Source organism: Python bivittatus, unplaced genomic scaffold, assembly GCF_059951505.1.
Source record: "Python bivittatus isolate LINGU-HERP-01145 unplaced genomic scaffold, Pbiv_v1 ctg000690_np1212, whole genome shotgun sequence".
Taxonomy (NCBI): domain Eukaryota; kingdom Metazoa; phylum Chordata; class Lepidosauria; order Squamata; family Pythonidae; genus Python; species Python bivittatus.
The window spans coordinates 3,376,096-3,396,714 of NW_028277096.1; the positions used below are offsets into that span (position 1 = coordinate 3,376,096).

General features: G+C 42.2%; 1 protein-coding gene across 1 annotated transcript; it reads left to right on the top strand.

Annotated features, from left to right (window-relative positions):
• The first annotated feature begins 2,535 nt into the window (after window positions 1–2,535).
• Window positions 2,536–20,186, top strand: CHRNA2 (cholinergic receptor nicotinic alpha 2 subunit). The gene is made up of 6 exons (XM_007427095.3): window positions 2,536–2,602; window positions 6,913–7,070; window positions 7,761–7,805; window positions 9,592–9,701; window positions 15,116–16,208; window positions 19,972–20,186. The coding sequence occupies exons 1-6, from the start codon at window positions 2,536–2,538 to the stop codon at window positions 20,095–20,097; spliced, it is 1,599 nt and encodes a 532-aa protein (XP_007427157.2). The 3' UTR covers window positions 20,098–20,186.
• The last annotated feature ends 433 nt before the right edge of the window (window positions 20,187–20,619 follow it).

Sequence of the window (20,619 nt, forward strand, 5' to 3'; positions counted from 1 at the left end):
CAGGGTTGTGCAAATAATGTTGCATGGGGCACTATGGGCAGCCATTGAAGAGAAGGCTTGGCTTGGCTTGGCTTGGCTTGGCTTGGCTTGGCTTGGCTTGGCTTGGCTTGGCTTGGCTTGGCTTGGCTTGGCTTGGCTTGGCTTCCAATACTGTGGCAGTAAATTTCCGCATAGCAGTGGAGATCAGGGTTATTGGGTAAAGAAGTGCAGCAGACAGAATGGAAATTGCCAGATTGATGTATGTTCGACCTGTCTGCGTTCTGATGCAAAAGTGAGTGGGTGAGATGAGATACATCTTACTGGCCAAATGGCATGCTCTCATTTGTCTGTCCCTTCTTTAGATTTGCAAAGAAGTAAGTGTACCTATTCCTGATTCATCCAGGTAACCATAAATAGTCAGAATAGCCTGCTCAAGCCCTGCTTCATTTTCATTCATTCATTCATTCATTCATTCATAGGCTGGTTGCTTAGAATTTCTCTAATTTGGTCCATAAAAAAGTGTTTTTTGATCTGGAAGATGTGTGTTCACACTTTACTCAGTCCCTGATTTTGGTTAAATCGCTATGTTGCCCTGCTGTTGGCAAAATGAGTTTGGGAGGGTTGGAATGGATTAGAGAGCGTGACGGAGATGCAGACTGGCAAGTATGCTAGAATAAGTGGGAGATGCAAAAACAAATGGGTTTGGGGTTTATTTTTTTCTCCTGCAGCAAACAGTGTGCTCAGTCCTCAGTGATCTATTTTGGAATCCCTCTCCCTACACTTTTCCAAAATAGCTATACTTCTGCAAACTTTGGCATTTTCCCAAACTAGTTGATACTTCCTACTTGTGTGTGGGTGGTGCCCTTTTGGCTCGGTAATGATTGGTGTTCTGGAAACAATGACTTTGCTACTACTACTACTTATGGTGATTAGGATTAGACAGATCTTCAAGGGGCTGCTTTGCTTTGAAGAAGGCTCATGTGAAGCCCCCCCCCCGAACCAAGATGGTCCCCTCGCTTCCAAGAGCAGGGTGAAGTGGTTGTGTTGCTTCTTTCTGCCTCTCCTGACCAGCAGTTGCAATAGCTGGAAGGAAACTTTGCCCCAGGCACCTCTTCCAACTGGTGCAAATGCTGGTCAAGATAGGCCAAGTGATGCAAAGTGTCTCATTAGCCTCCATTGGGTCACCTCTTTGCCTTGAAAAGAGAATTGCATGGCCTCCCTGGGACAGAGTTCTTCACTGAAGTAGATCCAAGTGGTTTCATACATGCCTACTGATGATAGTTCTGTTAATATTTTTTTTCTCTTCCACTCAGAGTTCTATATCAGATGAAGGGCAGAGTCCTGCAAGATGTTCCCTTGTGCCCATCCTCTTGGAAGTAGACACCTGCTTACCCAGGCCACTTTGGTGTTGGGCTGTCCTCTGTGACTACAAAGAGACACCTGATATTTCCAATTAGGTAAAACCAGCCACGAGGTATTTTAAGTGCCAAATGAAATATACAGTGACTTTCCAACTTGTCAGAAGAATAGCTAAATTTCCAATAGCAAAGGATTTATAGACCTGAAAGTGAAAGACCTGCATGCAAATCGTGTTCTTTCTTTCTTTCTTTCTTTCTTTCTTTTGGCCTTGTCTCCAATGCTATCAAATTCCTAAGTTTTAAAGAGAAATATTTTGTAGCATATTTTGTTCTCTCTATTCGCTCCATCCCTCTCTTACCTGCCTATGTGCTGAAAGGATTCCAACACAGCATGGTGTGTATGAATTAGTACGTGCATGTGATCTGCAAAATGTGAGTGTATGTAAGGGCAGATATTCATGGGCCCTCCAATGTAGGTATGTGTGTGGGGTGTGCGCGCGTGTGTATATGTGTCATGCTTGAGCCCTAACCCATGTATCCTGTTATAGAAAAGAGCAAAAAGCAATTGCCTGAATCCCAGGCAGCTCTTGATGCTACAAAATATTTTTCTTTGAAACTTCGGAATTTGATAGCATCAGAGGTTCAAACCTCTCCCACATGCCTACCATGAGGAATTAATCTCACCTTCTCTTTTGTAACCCCAAGCCATATATTGTTTAAAACATAGTGGACTGTGAATACCGGTCCTATTCCCTTCCTCTGGACTTTGACCTCATGGTATCATTCTGTTGGTTTCCTAGGGACAGTGATGCCATATCCTTGCCTGCACCCTTGCTTGAATGTCCTGCCTTGACCTGCAATCAAACACTTTCCTTCTTTTGTTCCCATGTAAATGTGAGACAGCATGTTTGGACTATCCCTATGCTGTAAAAGCCCCTGTTAACGTGCAAATCTCTAGGTGACAAGAAGCTCCTCCAACGGTAAGACCAGCCAGCTGTCAGCCAGGAAGGGACCCAACCAGTGCAGCCCTGAGCTCAGCTACCTTCCCTGATGGAGTCAAAGAGGGTGAACATGGATGTTCATTCAGCCTCCTAGGTGTCATTTTGTGAGACCTTGCCAGTGAAAGAGGCGCTGAACAAATTTCTATATCTGGGCCAGGAATTTCAGGGGGAAGCGATGAACGACAACCTCTGAGAAGATGGAGCCATTTATGAATGGATTTCCAGCCTTCTGGATCATCCTAGCCTTTTGGTTTGTGTTGTCAGGTAAGGGACAACAACTCTTTTCCCTCCACCACCTCAATTCTAAAATTATTTACCTCCATCTTTAATCAAATTCCAGTATCTTATTATGCAGATCAGTGTGGGATGTGATTAATGGGATGTTGCGAAGGAATGCATAAACAACAGTAAAGAGAAGAAGGTTTGAGATGTCCCAATAAATGTCAATTAGCTAAAGAGAATTTCTTTAATTTCCCAGTGGGCATCTTCTGGACTCTCTAAAAGGTTTCAGGAACAGGAGAAATGATTTTATATTGGTTTTACTCCTTCCTGAGTAGGCAATACCTGTCAGTAGTGATGGGGAAGAGTGGTCCAGACTATGGTCCCTTTCATATGGGGTGCTGCAGGCCTCCATCCTCTAACCTACACTATCTAACCTACATACACTAACTTACACTATCGATGTAAAGCTGCTGGGAGAGGTCATCTATTGGTTTGGGGTGAAGTAGCATTAATTTGTTATGATACTCGGTTGTACATCTCTATCCAGAACCAAAGAGGAGATGCTGTGGAAATCCTTACCCAGCATCTGGCGGCTGTAAGGCTCTGGATGGGACAAAAAGAGTTGAATCTTGATGAGACAGTGTGACTGTTCAGTGACTATGTAGTGGTTGGGTGGTTCCCTTGCAGGCTTTGGAAGAGGCTGTCCTCTATCCAAAGGAGCTTGTCTATAACTTGGGAGGCTCCTGGATTCATAGCTTCACCTAGATTTGTAGATCAAAGCTGGGATTAGGAGTAACCAACGCTGGCCGATGGGCCAATTGCAGCTTTCTAGAGTAGGAATCTCTGGCAACAGTAATTCACGCCCTCATGACCTCCAGACGGGGTTACTGCAATTCACTTTATCAGAGGCTGCCCTTGATGACTACTAGGAAATTGCAGTTGGTGTAAAAAAGGCAGCAGTATGTGTGCTGATGTGCCAGTCCATTTAGCAATGGAAGATACGTTTTGTGGATCTTGCACAAGTGCAAATCAAGGTGTTAGTTTTAACTTATAAAGTGCTGAAGGGTAAAGGCCCAGGATATCTAGGGGACCATCTCCTCCAAGCTGACTCTGGCCAGCCTGTTTGTACTGCTTAGAAAGGGATGATTCATCTTCAGGACCATCTGTGGGGTGGGGGGATCACTCTCAAATGGAGTCCCTAGATCTGCTTCTTGTCCCATAGGTCTTTCCTGCACCCACAACTTCATACCTTTGATGCCTTTTCCAAAGGTTTTATTTCTTCTCATTTCTTGGGGATACCCTTCCCATCCACCCTCCATTCGGTCTGTCAGAACCCTTTATCTCATTTTGTGATTTTTAGCTCTGTTTCCATCTTTTTGCTTAACCCCCCAAGGCCTCTTTCCTACCTCCTGTTAATTACAAATTCTAGGCAGCCAGATTCCTAGCACACAATTTATTTCCTTGTTTCTCATGACAAATCTCAGGAGTGACCATGGGTGGGGGAGTGTCAAAACCAACAACATGGCAGATGAATCATTACAACCCAAGTTTCGCCTCTTTTGAATTGTGTGATGCATCTTGAAAAGGGTGGGGCTTGCATCGCATCCCTCTGCCATCGTGACAATTTTAACCCCTGCCCCTGCTTGTGCTGCTGTCAAATCTCTCCCAACATGTGGCCAGTTCTCACTCTGAAAGAGTCTCAGCAGACTCAGGTAGGCAAAATATGGCTTGAGTCCTGACATGTACGAATGTAGCAATAAATGTACGAACAGCTACAAAACAAGTGAAATGTCTTTCTGCAGTTTCCCCCATCAGCTGTGGGGTAACAGATGGGGTCTCCTGCATGCTTCTGATAGTGTTGATTGCACAAGCTCCCTCTTGTACCATCTTTCTTTCAACGCTCCCCAAATGAGTTCACTTCCAGAGATGAGGTGCTATGTCTGTATTTCAAATCCACTTGCCAACAGCAGGAAAAAATTAATCTGGGTAGCCAAGGGCAGGTACATGTAGTCCCCAGTTTAAGAACAAATTCCATTCCCAAGGTCTGTCCTTAAGTCGAATTTGTACGTAAGCCGGAACAGTATTATTGCATAATACTGTATAAATAGTATTGTGTAATGAACTAGAATCATTGTGTATTTAACTCGATTCATTCTGTATTTAACTCACATTTTGCTACAACAGGCTCCGTTCTTAACTATGGGTCATTTGTAACCTGGGCATTCTTAACCCAGGGACTGCCCATAAGGCCTCTCAGCTGCACAAAGGCTACCTTTCCTTCGTGCCAGTCTGCCCCTGGGGACAGGGAAAGCCACCCATTGATTCTGTGGCTCTAGCTTTTCCCTTTCGGTGGATTGGTTTCTTTCCTGACAGTTATCTGGCACAGTATTTTGTCACTTGATTTGTCCAGATCCATGGTCTGCCTCATCTTGAAGAACCAGCATGTGAATTTGCAAATAAATACATAAATGCCATTAAAAGCAAACACCCACTTAAAAAAGAAAGCATCCAGCAAAATCACAGGAGACAAAATCCAGGACACTAATGTTGTTTTGTATCAAAATGCATTTATTTATTTATTTATTTTATTTTATTTTATTTTATTTTATTTTATTTTATTTATTTAATTAATTTAATTTATATTTCAAATTTGCCACCCGCCATCTCACTGTGAAGTGACATTTGTGTGACATACAAGGCATCAGGCTAGACACCGAGAGACCGTGAGTTTTGTCTTGCCTTAGGGTGACCTTGGGCCAGTCCCTCTCTCTCAGCCCTAGGGAGGAGGCAATGGCAAACCACTTCTTGAAAACCTTGCCAAGAAAAGTGCAGGGAGTAGTCCAGGCAGTTGCCAGGAGTCAAAAACTGACTTGAAGGCACGCACATATATACTGTAATGACCCTGGTTGGTGCACAATACTAAGAACAGTTGAAAACATTATAAACAGCAAAAGAACAATAGATCAACTCTTCATCCTCCCCTTTCTTTGTATGGTTGTTAATGTTTAACAACAAGAATCAGGATAGAAAAGGCTTCTTTTACAAGCTATTTTAGGAGAGCTCTGCAGCTCCCAGAATTGCCATCTCCTTTGGCCATCTGAGAGGCGCAGCCTTAAGATCTCTGACTGAGAGGAAGCACAGCTGTGAAGGGCTGTGAAGATTTCATTTTAGTCTTTCCTCTGAAACTGTTCTGCTCCTTACATGGCCAACCCTGTGTCACTGGAACTCACCTGTGGGACCTTGGCCATCAGATCTAGCCTAGCTGTTTTCTTACCACTCTCATCCTCCCTTCCATCCTGGGCAAACTATGGTTCTTCGCCTTCATCTGCTCTTGTTGTATAACTGCTATTAAGAGCCATAAAGGAGTAATCTGGTGACCCAAGCTACAATTGGCATCTTGACTTTTAAGACTGCCCTGCAGACATTACTGGATCCAAAGCTAGGAATTATAATGATACAGCTAAACTTCTGCATTTTCTGTTATTACTTGTAGCAATATGAGGTTTATATCCTTTCCTTCAGCTTTGTTTGTCTTCTTGAGCTAGTAAATTTCCTTTTTATGCATGCAAACTTCTGCTCAAGAGCTTTGCATTTTTGTGTTTTTCTTCGTATAGATGTGTTTTTGCATAATAAGGAATAATGTATAGGTGCAGGTTCCAGTAATGCCTATCACTAACTGGTTTAGAGAGTTTGTTCTCTTTTTCTCAGTCTCACCCATCATTTGTTTGGGATATTTTAATGTGGATGCCTGCACTGAGCAGAATGGCCTCTTCTTCCAGCTTTAGGATCCTAGAGATTGATTGTTTGATTTAACAAATTCATATAACTGCCCATCTACCTACAGAACCCATGTGTGCCAAAATGTTCGCTACCTTACCTCATGGTGGCTGCAAAAATTACCACAATCTCATGAAAGGTCACATCAGTATATAAGATCTTCTGGATTTTGATGTGTTTGCATGAGACCTTGAGGTGAGATGGCTTAACTCTTGCATGATAGTATCAGTCTTGCAAGATTCAGAGGAGGTGGAGGGAATTTTCTTATTTATTTGAGCCACCTAAGCCATTATGCAAGATCGTATATTAACACTCAAGGCTCAACAAAGTTGCTGACTTCGGGTTTACAGAGTTGTCAGAATGATTAATGTAAGAGATGTGAAGGATTGCTAAGCTTAAATATTTAAAGAAGCATCTGGTTGTGTTTGAATGTTGATCTCAATATTTAATCTCATTATTTAAATTTATTTAGAAGTTGACTTGCAATACTTATTTTGGAATATTTGAGAGATGATATCCCAGTTTTTTTAGTTTGGTTAGGCTGACCATAACAAGCTTGCCTGTTCCGTTTGTAGATTCTGCATCTGTCCAAGGCCGGACACAGACCCAGGCAGAAGAACGACTCTTCAGATATCTTTTCAATGCTTACAACAGGTGGTCCAGGCCAGTCCCCAATACCTCTGATGTTGTTATCGTCAGATTTGGACTTTCCATAGCTCAGCTAATTGATGTGGTAAATATACAAAATGGCACTTGATCTTTTTTGTAGAACTTTCAGCAAAAATATTTGTAGCTGAAGAAAACACTCATTAATTGTATTCTCAAGATACTATGAAAATAGGAGAAAGGATTCAGATTAAATCCCTCTTTTGGAATTGACGTGCTTTCAAAATGAATTTGTCTTGATTTTTTTTCTTTGAAAATAATTTGCGTTATAGGTATCATGGAACACATGTTGCAGAAAACAGTCAGGGACATATTTTTCCTTAGATGTTATGGAAAACACAACCAGTTATAACAACCATTCTCAGATGTCAAGGAGAAGGCATCTGTGCACTTCACTCTGATGAGAAAAGGGAATAGCTGTCCTTAGAGTTACCAGAGTTCATACAACTTGCTGAACCTAGACTAACAACATATGATTGCTGTATTCTTGGAATCTGCTGTGCCCAAACAAATGAGCCACTTTATGCTTAGTGCAATGGCTTGGTTCACACAACCTGCTAAGGCAACAGCTGAGTTCCTACTACGTGCTGTAACCCCCAATTTTACCCTAATCTAGCATACTGATCAAGACCAGCCATACAAGTGCAACATTTGGTCTCCTTCTTTCTAGGGTTAAATGCAGTGACAAGAGTTAATTTGTGTCTTTCTAATTTCAATCCAAATACTTTTTATTTATTTTTTTTCTTTGCCTATGAAGGATGAGAAGAACCAAATGATGACCACAAATGTTTGGCTGAAGCAGGTAAGCAGGACAGGTATAAATCTGGTGGGAAGTGAGACTCCAAGGATCGATTACCCAAACGTAACAACATGACATGGATCTTGTGCCACTTAAAAGGGGTCATGGCCTCCTTTGCTCTTTCACTTCTAACAGATAATCCAGAGGGCATTACAGCAACCCTTGTGTTGCGTTTCCAACTTTTTTCTACATCTGAATATAGCTGGTGTCTACCTACAGGCTGTCCAGTTTGTTGCATTTTTCAGGGCTATGGCTTGTTTATTTAATCCTTTTGAAAAGCCAAGGAAGACAATGTCTGAGGTGAACATACCATCACTATGTTCCTACAACCAAGTCCAGTAAAAAGAGCAGATGCTTTTGCACAATGTGCTCTTGGTTAGTGTTAACCTTGATTATGTTTTTGTGGGTTGGTGTGTCCTATAAACCTAGCTTATTTGCATAGTTTATGATTCAGTGTATTCAGCAAATTCAAAATATGGGTTAATTCAACCAGAGAATGTGAAAAAATAATATATCTAAGAACATTATACATGTCTACCCCATGCCAGGCAAGTGATGCTGTTTAGATGCGGCTCAGTGCCTGAAGGCTGTAACGGCCCCGATGGGAGAAACTGACTGCAACTCAACCCTAGCAAGACAGAATGTTGTGTGTTTTTGGCCCCTGGGGTGAGGAGAGTTTACATCTATGACTCTGGATGGGGCAACACTCCCCCATATAGATCTGGTGTACAATTTGGGAGTCCTCTTGGACTCACGGCTCCTACTGGAACAGCAGGTAGCAGCCATGGCTGGGGGGCTTTTGCACAAATCTGTCTTGTGCACCAATTGCACCTGTTTCTGGACTGGGAGACCTTGCTCACAGTCACCCATGACTTAGTCACTTCCTGCTTTGATTACTGCAGCGTGCTCTGTATGGGGCTGCCCTTGAAGACCATCCAGAAGCTGCAACTGGTCCAGAATGCAGCAGCATGTGCAGTTTTGGGTGCCCCACAGTTCACACAAGTAACCCCACTTCTGCATGAGCTGCACTAGCTTCCAGTTGTTTTCCAGGTGCAATTCAAGGTGCTAGTTATCACCTTTAAAGCCCTTCATGACACAGGGACAGGTTACTTGCAGGACTGCCTCTCTCTGAGGGCATCTGCCTGTCCTACTAGGTTAGATTGGGTGGATGTGCTCCAGGTCTCCTCCCTTAAATGTTGCCATCTAATGGGGGCTTGGAGACACGCCTTCTCAGTGGCTGCCCCAACCCTTTCAAACAGCCTCCCACCTGAGATCAGAGGGATCCCTACCCCTCTAGCCTTCTGGAGGGTTGTGAAGACCTGGCTCTTCCCCCAAGCACTGGGCTAGGAGGGGTTGAGCTGTGAAGATATTTGGTCTGGTGCATGGGGGGAAAGATAGCTTTGTTTTTAACTATGTTTTATGGATTGTTGTGAGCTGCCTAGAGTCATTGTATGAGATAGGTGGCCATATAAGTCCTGTAAATAAATAATTAAATAAATAATCAAAGAATCCTCATGGTGTGCTTATGAAAAGTCACATCATCCTGTTAGAGAAGAATGAACAAAGACTTGCTTCCTTTCCTTTACTGTTGTAATGATATACTATGCTAAACTTTTTATTTTTTGTTTTGTTTTTGTCACTTTTTTGTAATAGCCCTTTTTAATGTTTTTTCCCCTTCTTCTTGATAGTGTATTATTATTACTCTGTTTTGTTTTTGTTTTTCTTTTTTTGTTACTAATTCAAAAGCAGTAAAAATTATTTTAAAAAAGACTTGCTTTCTTACCATCAGGAATGGAATGACTACAAGCTACAGTGGAATCCAACAGATTTTGACAACGTTACTTCTATCCGAGTACCTTCTGAGATGATTTGGATCCCGGACATTGTGCTGTATAACAAGTAGGTGATTCACCCAATCTGGGTGAATTGGGACAGTGAGTAATACCAATGTAGAGATCTCAACATTGCACTGAATCAAAAAAAAATTTTCTCTTAAAACTTAACATAGAAAGGACTAACGCAAAGGAACACAGAGAGGCAGATTTCAATAATTTTCATGAAATAATGCAGCTGAATGAAGCGTAATGCAGAGCCATAATATGCACCGAGAAATGGAGACAGGGTGTTGTTAGATATTTTTCAACCATGGCGACAAATATGGAGACAACCTATGTCTGCTGATGTAACTCCAACCTTCTGCCTGTTCTGTGTCTGAATGGATGCTCCTTGAAACTGGATGTTCACACTGAGCATGTTGAACCAAACAGCCACAAATCTAATGGCTGCATTGACATCAGATGCTAAGTTTGGTTCTCTTGACCTTCACTAAGTTTATTTGGGGGCTTAATGTATGATGTAAATCCAGGCCATTGCGTGAGTTTGCAATTGTATATATAACACAATCCAGAGAATGGATTAATTCTGTAATTAGTTTAAGCATGTTGTGTGAACACTGCCTGAGTAGATTTGTGGAGTGATTGCCAGCTGCTCTGCTACTACATACTGGGGAGCAGAGTGGTGTCAAGAAGAGATAGAGAATTGCAAGGGGCAGGTTAGGTCCCTTTTTGCGCTAACTTAACTTCAAATGTTGGTTTCCACATAGCTCCAAATTTCATTCAGCCCAGCCTTGGTGCTGAGTGACTTGTCACATGAATGAAGATCAACAGCAAATCTGAATTTCAGGGAGAGAGAGAGAGACTCCTCCATTTCCAGGAGCATCTACAAGGAGAAGCAAAAAAAGTCAAGATGATGGTCATGACCATGTGATCAAAACCCTACTACTTTTTAATGTGTTGTACAACACACATAAAAAAAAAGGTGGGGTTTCAATGACAGGATCATGACTGCCCTCTTGATTTTTTTTTTTAACACCCATGGATACCTCTTCCCATTTCCCCAAAGTGTGGCTTCCTGCACCTCAAATTTAGGGACTGGGAGAAGATTGCTTTTGTGGGATGTCATGGCTTTCTGGTACATTTCCTTGGCATTCATCCATCTTCTTGTATACAAGTTGAGAGGATTTTAGAAACGCAAGTGAAATATAGGCGCCTTGGCAGCATCCTATGTACAGTACAAAATAGCTACGTGGAAGTTCACTTTCTTAAACTCAAGATAAACTCTTCCTGTGTGACTGTGGGAGCTTAGAGCCAGAGCTTCTCAGGGCAGAGATGACATAAGTTTGTATGCGTGCACGCACACACACACACACACACACACACGCATGTGTTTATCGCTTTGAGGTAGGCCAGGTCAGGAAACAGACACCACAAGAAATACTAGAACTCTACTTTATTGATATTGGCTATAATAACAGAATCTTGAAAGCCTGTCAGATTTCCCTTCCCACTCTCTTACACCAAAAAGAGTCAAGGCAGGGCAATCTTAAGTTTCTTTCTCATGCTTTTTTGTTTTCCTGGGCTAAGATTATGTTTTACTCATGGTTGTCTCTTACCTTCTCCAAGGTCACCTCTGTGTTCCTCTACATTGTGGGTGTGTGAGACAGAGTGATTGCTTTTGTGCACTCTTAACTGTTATTAATTTTACTTGTTAATTTGGATTGTGGATGGACCATGCCCCAATGGGGCACACATTGTAAATGAAATTTATGCCCTTGTTTGTAAATGAACTTGTCCTAAAATCTTAACAGATTTATTATAGCAATAGTCCACTGAGGGCTGAGCAAAAAGACACGGAGACAGAAAAAAATAATATATATATATACTTCATTAGAACAAGCCCTACATATTTCATTCTTGATAGGCCTTCATTATGGACAATCTTATAAATATTTAAGTCTGCATCCTAAAATAAATAAATGAAAACATTAAATAAATAAGTAAAAATAAATCTTAGCTAGTAAGAGGAAGAAGACCTCCAACCATGAATCATTCCAAAAGCATCAACCATCCTTGCATTCTTAGTAGAATAGCAACACATCTGAAATATAAACACATCTACAAGTTATAGACATCCTGCAGTCAAGCAGAATTATGCAGGTGTAATATTGCATAATCTATATCCCTCCCCACCAGCTGTAGACTTCAATAAATGGTATAGGGGAGAGAGAGAGAGACATACAATGGTGATATGAAACAGTGAACAGTAAGCTCTAGGAGAAATGAAATGCAGAAGATGCAGAGAGTAATTATTACTTAGATAGTGCCATTCAAAAAACTTGCAATCATTCTTGTACTTGTACAATATGATAAGAATGATCATTTGTTTATTCTAAAGAAACGTCTTAATAAGATCCCTAACCTTAACACATTCCAGCTCAGCTGTTTGCAATGTGTAGCACAATTTGCTCCTTGTAACTCATGGGATACCATTAGGCAAACTGGGCATTCATCTTATCCTGCAGATGCTGAACAGCAGCAATAAGGTATTGAAAGAAAGCTCCCTGGCATGCAATTTATCTTGGACCCTTCTCTGGTTGCTTGCAAAGCTTAGGTGCTTTGGAGCCTGTCTCATGTCCAGTGTTAAAAAAGTTCCAACTGCAGTTGGCTTTTGTACACAGAATGGGAAGAAGCCCTGATCTTGCTTTTTTCCTCTAGCAGCAAAATGTTGTGAGCCGGCCCTGATCATTATGGCTACCATATCTGAATTGCAAACATTTGAATAGCCACTACGTGGCAGGAAAGAATTCTTTGTCTCTTCACTGACACCTGTAGTTTTATAGCCCAGATATGTTAGTCCTACGTTAGTTCATATCATTAGTGAAAGCTTCAGCAGGTGGTAGTACAGGCTGGCCTTGTCTGGGCTTGGTGTCTAAATAGGGGCTGACCTGGTTGGGAGACCACTAGGTCTGTGAGAATGGGAAGTAGAAAAATATTCTAGGAGAAGGCTAGGGGAAGCCACTTCTGTACCATTGCCAAGAACAGTGCATGGATGTATCCATGAACTCACCAGCAGTTGCTTGACTGAGAGTCTTACAAAGGCAAACTGGCACCTTGAAGGTGTTGCAGATAGGTGCTAAATTCACGTTCCCATGTTGTGGAAGCTGAATGTGAAATATCCTTTGGAAACAGAGGCCAAGGTGCTACATAGCCCTAGTTGGCCACGTTCAGGGGCTGCAGATTGCAGATCATTGTTGAGAGAAAATGGGAATAAAAGGAGAGATTCCTGATGGAAGATTTGACTGGAACCTTGAAAACTGGAACTCTACTTGGCGACATTGTTCTGCAGAATCCACTTTTTTAGACCTAATAGCGAATTGCTCAGAGGCAATATATTGATTCAGGCTGCACCCCTACTACTCTCCTGCTTCAAAAGTGGCCCACTGAACATAGTGAGACTTTCTGTCAAGTGAAATATTTTGTCAAAATGTGAGAAGTTTCGGATGAGGCATGCTGCTTTTATGTCTCAGTTGTTCCCTTCTTATCCTGCTTACCAGAAGCATCTGTCTTCTGGTGGAAACAGGATGTTAGGTTAGAAGAATCTGTGGTTTGCTCCAGCAAACCATACTTTACCTGCATATGATCTCTCCTGCTTCAAAAGTGGCCTTGAGCAAAGTCTGTGGCCTCTGCAGTTCCAAATTTGTGATGTGCTTTGGATTTATTCTTGAAAACATGGCATAATTTTAGCAGGTTTGGGTCTTAAGGAATTACTTTCTGCAATCACATTGCATGCTCAATATGAAGATGTATCCCATTTTTGACTGCTGCCGAAATGTTGTATTCCCTCAATAGCAATGCAAACTTGAAGGATGATGCCCAGCCTGTTCTCCCCCAAGGAATACTGGCAAATATCTTTTTTGTTAGGGGGGTCTGTGTGCAGATCTCAATTCAACCCAAGAGGAATGGCTTTCTTCCATTTGCTGGTATTAGGCTGCCATCAAATGGCTTTCATGAACAATGACAGTTCTGATTTCAGTTCTAGTCTATTTAGTCCCAAATCTTTGAAATTTTCTTAGTTGTGGGCAGGGAGGGGAGTGAGGAGGACAGCATATGATGGGAAGGACAGTGGAAAGGATTGTCCAGGATATACATAAATGTACCACCAGAGATGGTGAAGAGAATATCAGGGCATGAATTCTTAAACTATGCAAATTATAAAGTCCTTATGTTTGAATTAATGTAATATCGATTTGTGAAATGTGCAAACCTGCGTGCTTTCTGCACAAATAGCCACATCAGCTCTAATCTGCCAATGTTACACATCAATATATTATTAACCTACACAAAAGGCATCTCTTAAATGTGCATTACAGTTGCTGTAAGGCTGGAATCAGTTATATTTTCTGTTCCCCTTTGAAGGTCAACCAGTTGAGATAATTTGATATTTTTGACTTTCCAAAACATTTTCAGTAGCTCTTCTTTTGTTTGAAAGTTGGCAATTATACTGCTGATTCCCTAAGACAAGCATCTTGTAGGGACCCCAATCTCTGTGAGATGGATTAACCATTGGGATTTGTGGTAGAGGACAGCCTTGGGATGAGGAAGGTCACAGGTTTGGTTACCAGCATTCCCAGGGAGAGCTCAGAAACTGGTCTGAAATCCCATAGGAGTAGTGTAAAACATTGTCCCTGAACTGGAGGGTCAGGAAAAGCTGATGTCAACAAATCTGAGCTAGATGGTTTGATGATCAGAGCTTGCACAAGGGCTAATAAATATGAATTCTACAGGCTGCTATTAGAATGAATAATGATTACCAATCTGATGTTAATCTACCCAATTTTTCTTTAAGTGTGGTTTTCAGTTCCAAAGTCATCTTCAGGCTTTCTAAAAAGACAATTTCCATGAAGCTATGATAGTAGCCTCAATGAAACCTAGATATATTAACTTCATCCTCCTTATTTATTACATGATCAAAGCCTTAGTAGTTACATTACCAAGGCCAAATACATCATCAAAGCCCATTCTTATAACATTACCAAAAGATGACTTATACTTAACCCTTAACCTAGGGTTCAAAATATTGCATAGATGTATTTTCTTATTAGCAATTAATATTAGCAATTAATGTTTATTATTAGCAATTAATTGTATTAGCAATTAATTAGCAATTGACTAGCTAATTAATTAGCAATTCACAATAGCCAATTAATTAGCAAGGTATTTGCAATTCATATTTGTGAACAAAGAAAGATGGGAGTTTCAACTCTCTTGTTTGGGGGGAGGGGACTGTCTGGTTCCTCAAAGTTTCTGTCACAAGAAGTCAATATATTAGAAGGCTTTCTTGATTGGCTTTAACTCAGTAGGTTACAATGGTGTCCTCACAAAATAAATAAGTTAGATGTTATAATGCCTCAACATGCAGAAGTATGTTTAAGGTTACCCAATCTCCTCTTTACTCCTCTCTTCTCTTCTCTCAAGTGCTGATGGAGAGTTTGCTGTCACACATATGACAAAGGCTCACCTCTTCTCCAATGGCAGTGTGAAGTGGGTGCCACCAGCCATCTATAAGAGTTCCTGCAGCATTGATGTAACCTTCTTCCCCTTTGACCAACAGAACTGCAAAATGAAATTTGGTTCATGGACTTATGACAAGGCCAAGATTGACTTGGAGAGTATGGAGCGCCATGTGGACCTTAAGGACTACTGGGAAAGTGGGGAATGGGCCATTATCAGTGCAGTGGGCACCTATAACACCAAAAAATATGATTGCTGCAGTGAGATCTACCCTGATATCACTTATAGCTTCATCATCCGTCGCTTGCCACTCTTCTACACCATTAATCTCATTATCCCTTGCCTCCTAATTTCCTGTTTGACCGTGTTGGTCTTCTACCTGCCGTCCGACTGTGGTGAGAAGATCACCTTGTGCATCTCTGTCCTTCTGTCCCTCACTGTCTTTCTCCTACTTATTACTGAAATCATTCCATCCACTTCCCTAGTTATTCCGCTGATTGGTGAATATTTGCTTTTTACCATGATCTTTGTCACCCTCTCCATTGTCATCACAGTCTTTGTTCTCAATGTCCATCACCGCTCACCTAGTACTCACAAGATGCCACACTGGGTCCAGACCGTTTTCCTGGATTTCATTCCCCGCTGGCTCTTCATGAAACGTCCTCCAGTGATAGCTTCAGGGTTGAGGGTGACTAGTGAAGAAGTAATTGCGCAATATGACATGCCTCCAGTAAATCTTAGCACTTCTCGGTGTTGGCTGGAGACAGATGTAGATGACAGGTGGGATGAAGAAGAGGAAAATCATGAGGAGATGATTCATGCTGGCCGACTACCCCTCCAAAGCATTTGTCATCGCCAATGCCTTCAATATCGCTACACCTGTGCTCGACATCTGGGAAGAAGATTTGTGGAACTGGTTCAGCAACCAGCCACTACCAAAGCAGAGAGTTCAGCCTCATCTGAGCAAGGCATCCAGCTGTCTCCAAGCATCTTGAAGGCCCTGGAAGGGGTGCACTACATAGCAAATCACCTACGGGCTGAGGATGCAGATTTCTCGGTGAGTCACTGAGCCTAAGATACCAAGAACTGCTTTTCTGGATTAGAACTTTGGCCCACTCAGTCCACCTTTTGTCATATATCCCCAGTCCTGAGGTATATTGCCTCAGCTTCCACTTAAATCATGTGGAATCACTTAAATTCAGTATTCAGAAGACTTGTCTCCAAGAATGTTCTTAGTCCTTTTCTGAGAGTCTAAGATGGAGCTAGATTCAAGTGAGAAATCAGCCTAGCAGAATGGAAGGATAGGAGGAGGAAGCAGAGCCAGACATGCTAGATAGCCTTGTGTGAAAAAAGGGGAAAGGAAGGAGCATAGCCAGAATTAGTGAGAAATCTGTGATTTGATCACAAATCACAATAATTGATTCAAGGAGAAATATTTCATGAACCTCCCCCACTGCGCCCCACAATATGCTTTGTTTTTGCTGACTCATGTAACTTATTCTACAGTATTTTTATTTGTGCATAAGATCAATTAGGTTTAATGGGCTTATGGTGATTCAATCTGCAATGGACTGCACTGTTAATTTACGATTCCATTGTCTGCCAGATATGGCATGCGGTATTCTTTTTAACCTTTGGAGCTCCTTCCAAATGAAACTTCATTGGCATTTTGCAAGATATTCCTTTTCTTTCCAGAAAAGTCAACAAATTGAAGTCACCCATTTCACTGTGAAAGGGCTTTCAGGTCACCTGGAGGTGTGTATGTGTGTGCTGTGGCTGGAGGGATACATAAAACTTTCTTGTTCCCACCCATCTTCCTGGAGGAAGGAAATATCTGGACTAGGCTTTTTCTTAATACTGACTTGTGAGAGAGACCTGGGATTCTTAGCAGCCTAAGCAAATTACTCACCCATAAACTGGGAATAAATAATGCAACTCTGTAGCATCACCTCCTGGTTCTAGTAGTTTTGTGGTATGTGGCTAGAGAACAACAATCCTTTCTCCTTTGGATGAGATAAAAACTGAAGCATGATTTAAAAGTGAGTTTTATTAAAAATAAGAAAAAGAAAAATGTTCTTTTAACTTGAGATAATTAAATGCTCAATTACAATTGGGTAGAAAAGGCATTCAGTGCTGATAAAAATGCCACCAGTAGCTCAAACATCAGTCTCTCCTCCTAGGCATCCATGGTGGGGTGGTGGTGGGGTGGGGTAGGGTAGCTAGATATAACTGGAGGGGCAGTGGGGTGTCAGACATCCAAAATTGGCCTCATCAAATTGTTTCTAATCTTCCTGGAAGTCTGCTGGAAGTGGACTCTTATGCTGTTACCTTTATCCTGAAGAGTCATACTAAACAGACTCAAGGCTCATCTTCACAACCTTCTAATTATGGCATAAACATGCCCACTAGCCATTTTTAAATATCATGTCCTCATGATGTTGCTTTGGTCATATCCTCAGCCCACAGCAGAAGCAGTTTAAAGTTGCCTGGAGCTGTTCTAGTTTTGAAGTAGTGTTTTCCCTCTTTCCCCAATACTGTTTTTTGGTCACGGACACAAATAGGATAGGTCACAGCCAATGTGGTCAATGATGTTGTCAGTGGCTGGGATCTGCCCATCCACAATTGGCCACTTTGCCTGATGTGACATGCCCCTTTCCCTCAGCCCTTGGGCATCTTCCTTCATCATTCTGCTTTTGGCTTGAGGACAGCTTGGAAACTCCCCAGCCAGTTCTGCGGGAACTGACCAGTGGGCTTACTCAGGCAAAGCCACAATCCAGTTTAACCATCTCACTTACTACGGTTGTCGTTATACAGCCAGCGTAGTAATCAATTAAAACTGGCTCCTGATTGTCCCTGACAGCTGTGTGTGTGAGAGAGAGAAGAAAGTGTTGGTGTGAAAGAGGGTGTATGAAGATTCCCTCTCTTGTCCTACCATTTCAGACCAGCATGAATCCCCCCTTTCACTTGCCATTCCTCACAGCGTTGCCCACTTCTGGAAGCCCAGTGAAGCATGGAGCCTCTTGCTTTACCAGAAGGCTTCCTGCCATCCCATGGAACATGGATTGTGGTGGGAAGACTGACTAGTAATGCAAGAAATTCCCCATTCACACTCTGCAGATCAGCTTTCTACGTAGCAAGTGACACGGAGAGCAAGAACCCAACTGGTTCCCTCCTGCCTCGCTGGTGGCCCCTCCCCCTGACTTCTAAGCTTGCAACCTATCAGCCTGGCTATTTGGGGCATTACTTAGAGGCTTTTTGGATGCACCTCCCTACCTGTACCTTATCACTTGGCCAGTGGGAGGGAGTGCAGAAATGGGCTTCCTCTGTGCCCCTCTCCCCACCCCCCACCCCCGCCTTAAGGAATAGCTTATCCCGGCTCCTTCCCTTGGGATATTCTAGAGCAGTGTTTCTCAACCTTGGCCACTTGAAGATGTATGGACTTCAATTCCCAGCATGGCTGGCTGGGGAATTCTGGGAGTTGAAGTCCACACATCTTCAAGTGGCCAAGGTTGAGAAACACTGTTGTAGAGACATGTTAAAACCTGCCTATTGTGGAAGGCTTCTGGGGACAAGGCTGCTGAAAATGATGTGATGCCACAAATGACGGTTGTGGGAAGCTATATCATACTGTTTTACTGCATTGCCTTTATTAGAGATATTGTTGGGCTGTGAATTGCTTAGAGTTGATTGCAACTGAAGCAGTATAAAGACTCATCAATCAAGCAAGCAAGCAATAAAACTTGGAAGGTGGTTAAACCTTCTGTTCCAGGAACTCCTGTACCCCTGCCTAAAGCTTCCTCATCACACATCAGTGGATGTTTTCTGACCAGCAGGCAATGCTCAGTGGGAAGGGAAACAAGGCCAGCAGAATCCACTAACAGCTTTCCTTAACTGGTCCATCATTAAAGCAGTACCTCGAGGCAGAACAGTTGAGGCAGTGCCATTTCTGCTAGCAAATTTTTCTGCAGGCTGGAGGATAACACATGAAGGCAGTTGTGAAGGACACCTCTCAGCCAACCACAGTGGTCAGCCCACAGGGACCCCGTCCCTGAAATTCCTTCCTGAGCAAGGTTCAGCTGACCCAGGGGTGAGAAACACTTTTGGCCTGGGGGGGACCTATTGTAACTTCACACCCTGCCTGAAAGGCATGGCTGGTGATGGTCTAGAGAGGAAATGCAGCTAGTTTGCCCCTTCACCTCTCTCTGAACACCCATTGTGCAGGGATGAGGATATTAATCTGTATGACATACGGCACTCATTTTATCTCTTTAACTTTTTTTTTTAAAGTCTCCCCCCTCCACATTTCAGGTTCACCCAATTTAGATGGGACTGTGGGCTCCACATGAGGTGCTAGAGCTATACATCTCCCCACAGGTTACCAAAATCTTTCCCAGACAATTTTGTTTTTTTTAAATCAAAGCCTCCTAACTCCAAAGGAACCCAACTGACTGAATACTTTCATCCAGCACATTGAAGTTTCTACTCTATGTTCTGTAGGGTTACCAGATCTGGAATACCAAAATCTGGACAGCTACTCAATAGATAACTATGGGATATCCATAAAGTGCTACATTTTTGCTGCCATCTAACGCTCATCTGGATTTTTGCGGCCCAGTCCTGATAGTCTTATTTTCTATCTATTTTAACTCTGATGGATAATTATTCTGTGGTATGCCATATTGATACTTTTCTACCACAGATAGGACCAAGTTACTGATGCATTCAGGGTATGTTATTTAAGTTTTCCCACCCCAATCTTGGTGCATTCCAGTTAAGTTGGTGATTAGTTGCCCAGGTCATGATTTTTCACTTGGTTGCAGGTCAAAGAAGATTGGAAATATGTTGCCATGGTGATTGACCGCATCTTCCTCTGGATGTTTATCTTTGTCTGTTTGCTGGGGACGATTGGACTTTTTCTTCCTCCATTCCTGGCAGGCATGATCTAGAGTTGGTACTCAGGATGAAGAAGCTACGTTCTTTAAATATATCAACACCACCCAGTCTCCACAAACATGCCACACAAACTTCCATTCACCTTCTTAATGAGGCCAATAACAAGATCATCATCTTGTTCAGCATCTGTTGCCCAGAAATTTTAACATTAGGTATTTTCTCAGTTACTAAAACTACTTAAAAAACCAAAACCAAAAATCAAATGGGGAACAATAATGTGGAGGTTTTATGCACCTTGAGGTTTTATGCACCTATTTTACATGTTTTTGATTTGCCAAAAATCAAGAGAAAATCATGCCACCATTATCCAGCAGTATGATCTGGGGCAGCTCTGTGGGGCACAAAAGGGGCCTGTGAGCCACGTGTAGTGTAGTGCCCAAAAATTCTTGATGCTCTTGCTCATGGAGCTAGTCTGCTGTTATTCCAGAAAACCAAGGGTAATGTTAAAAAAGCTGGTTGCAGTGGAGAAATGTCATAGTGTGAGCTAGAATAATTTCCAGACTGGGAAAATACTT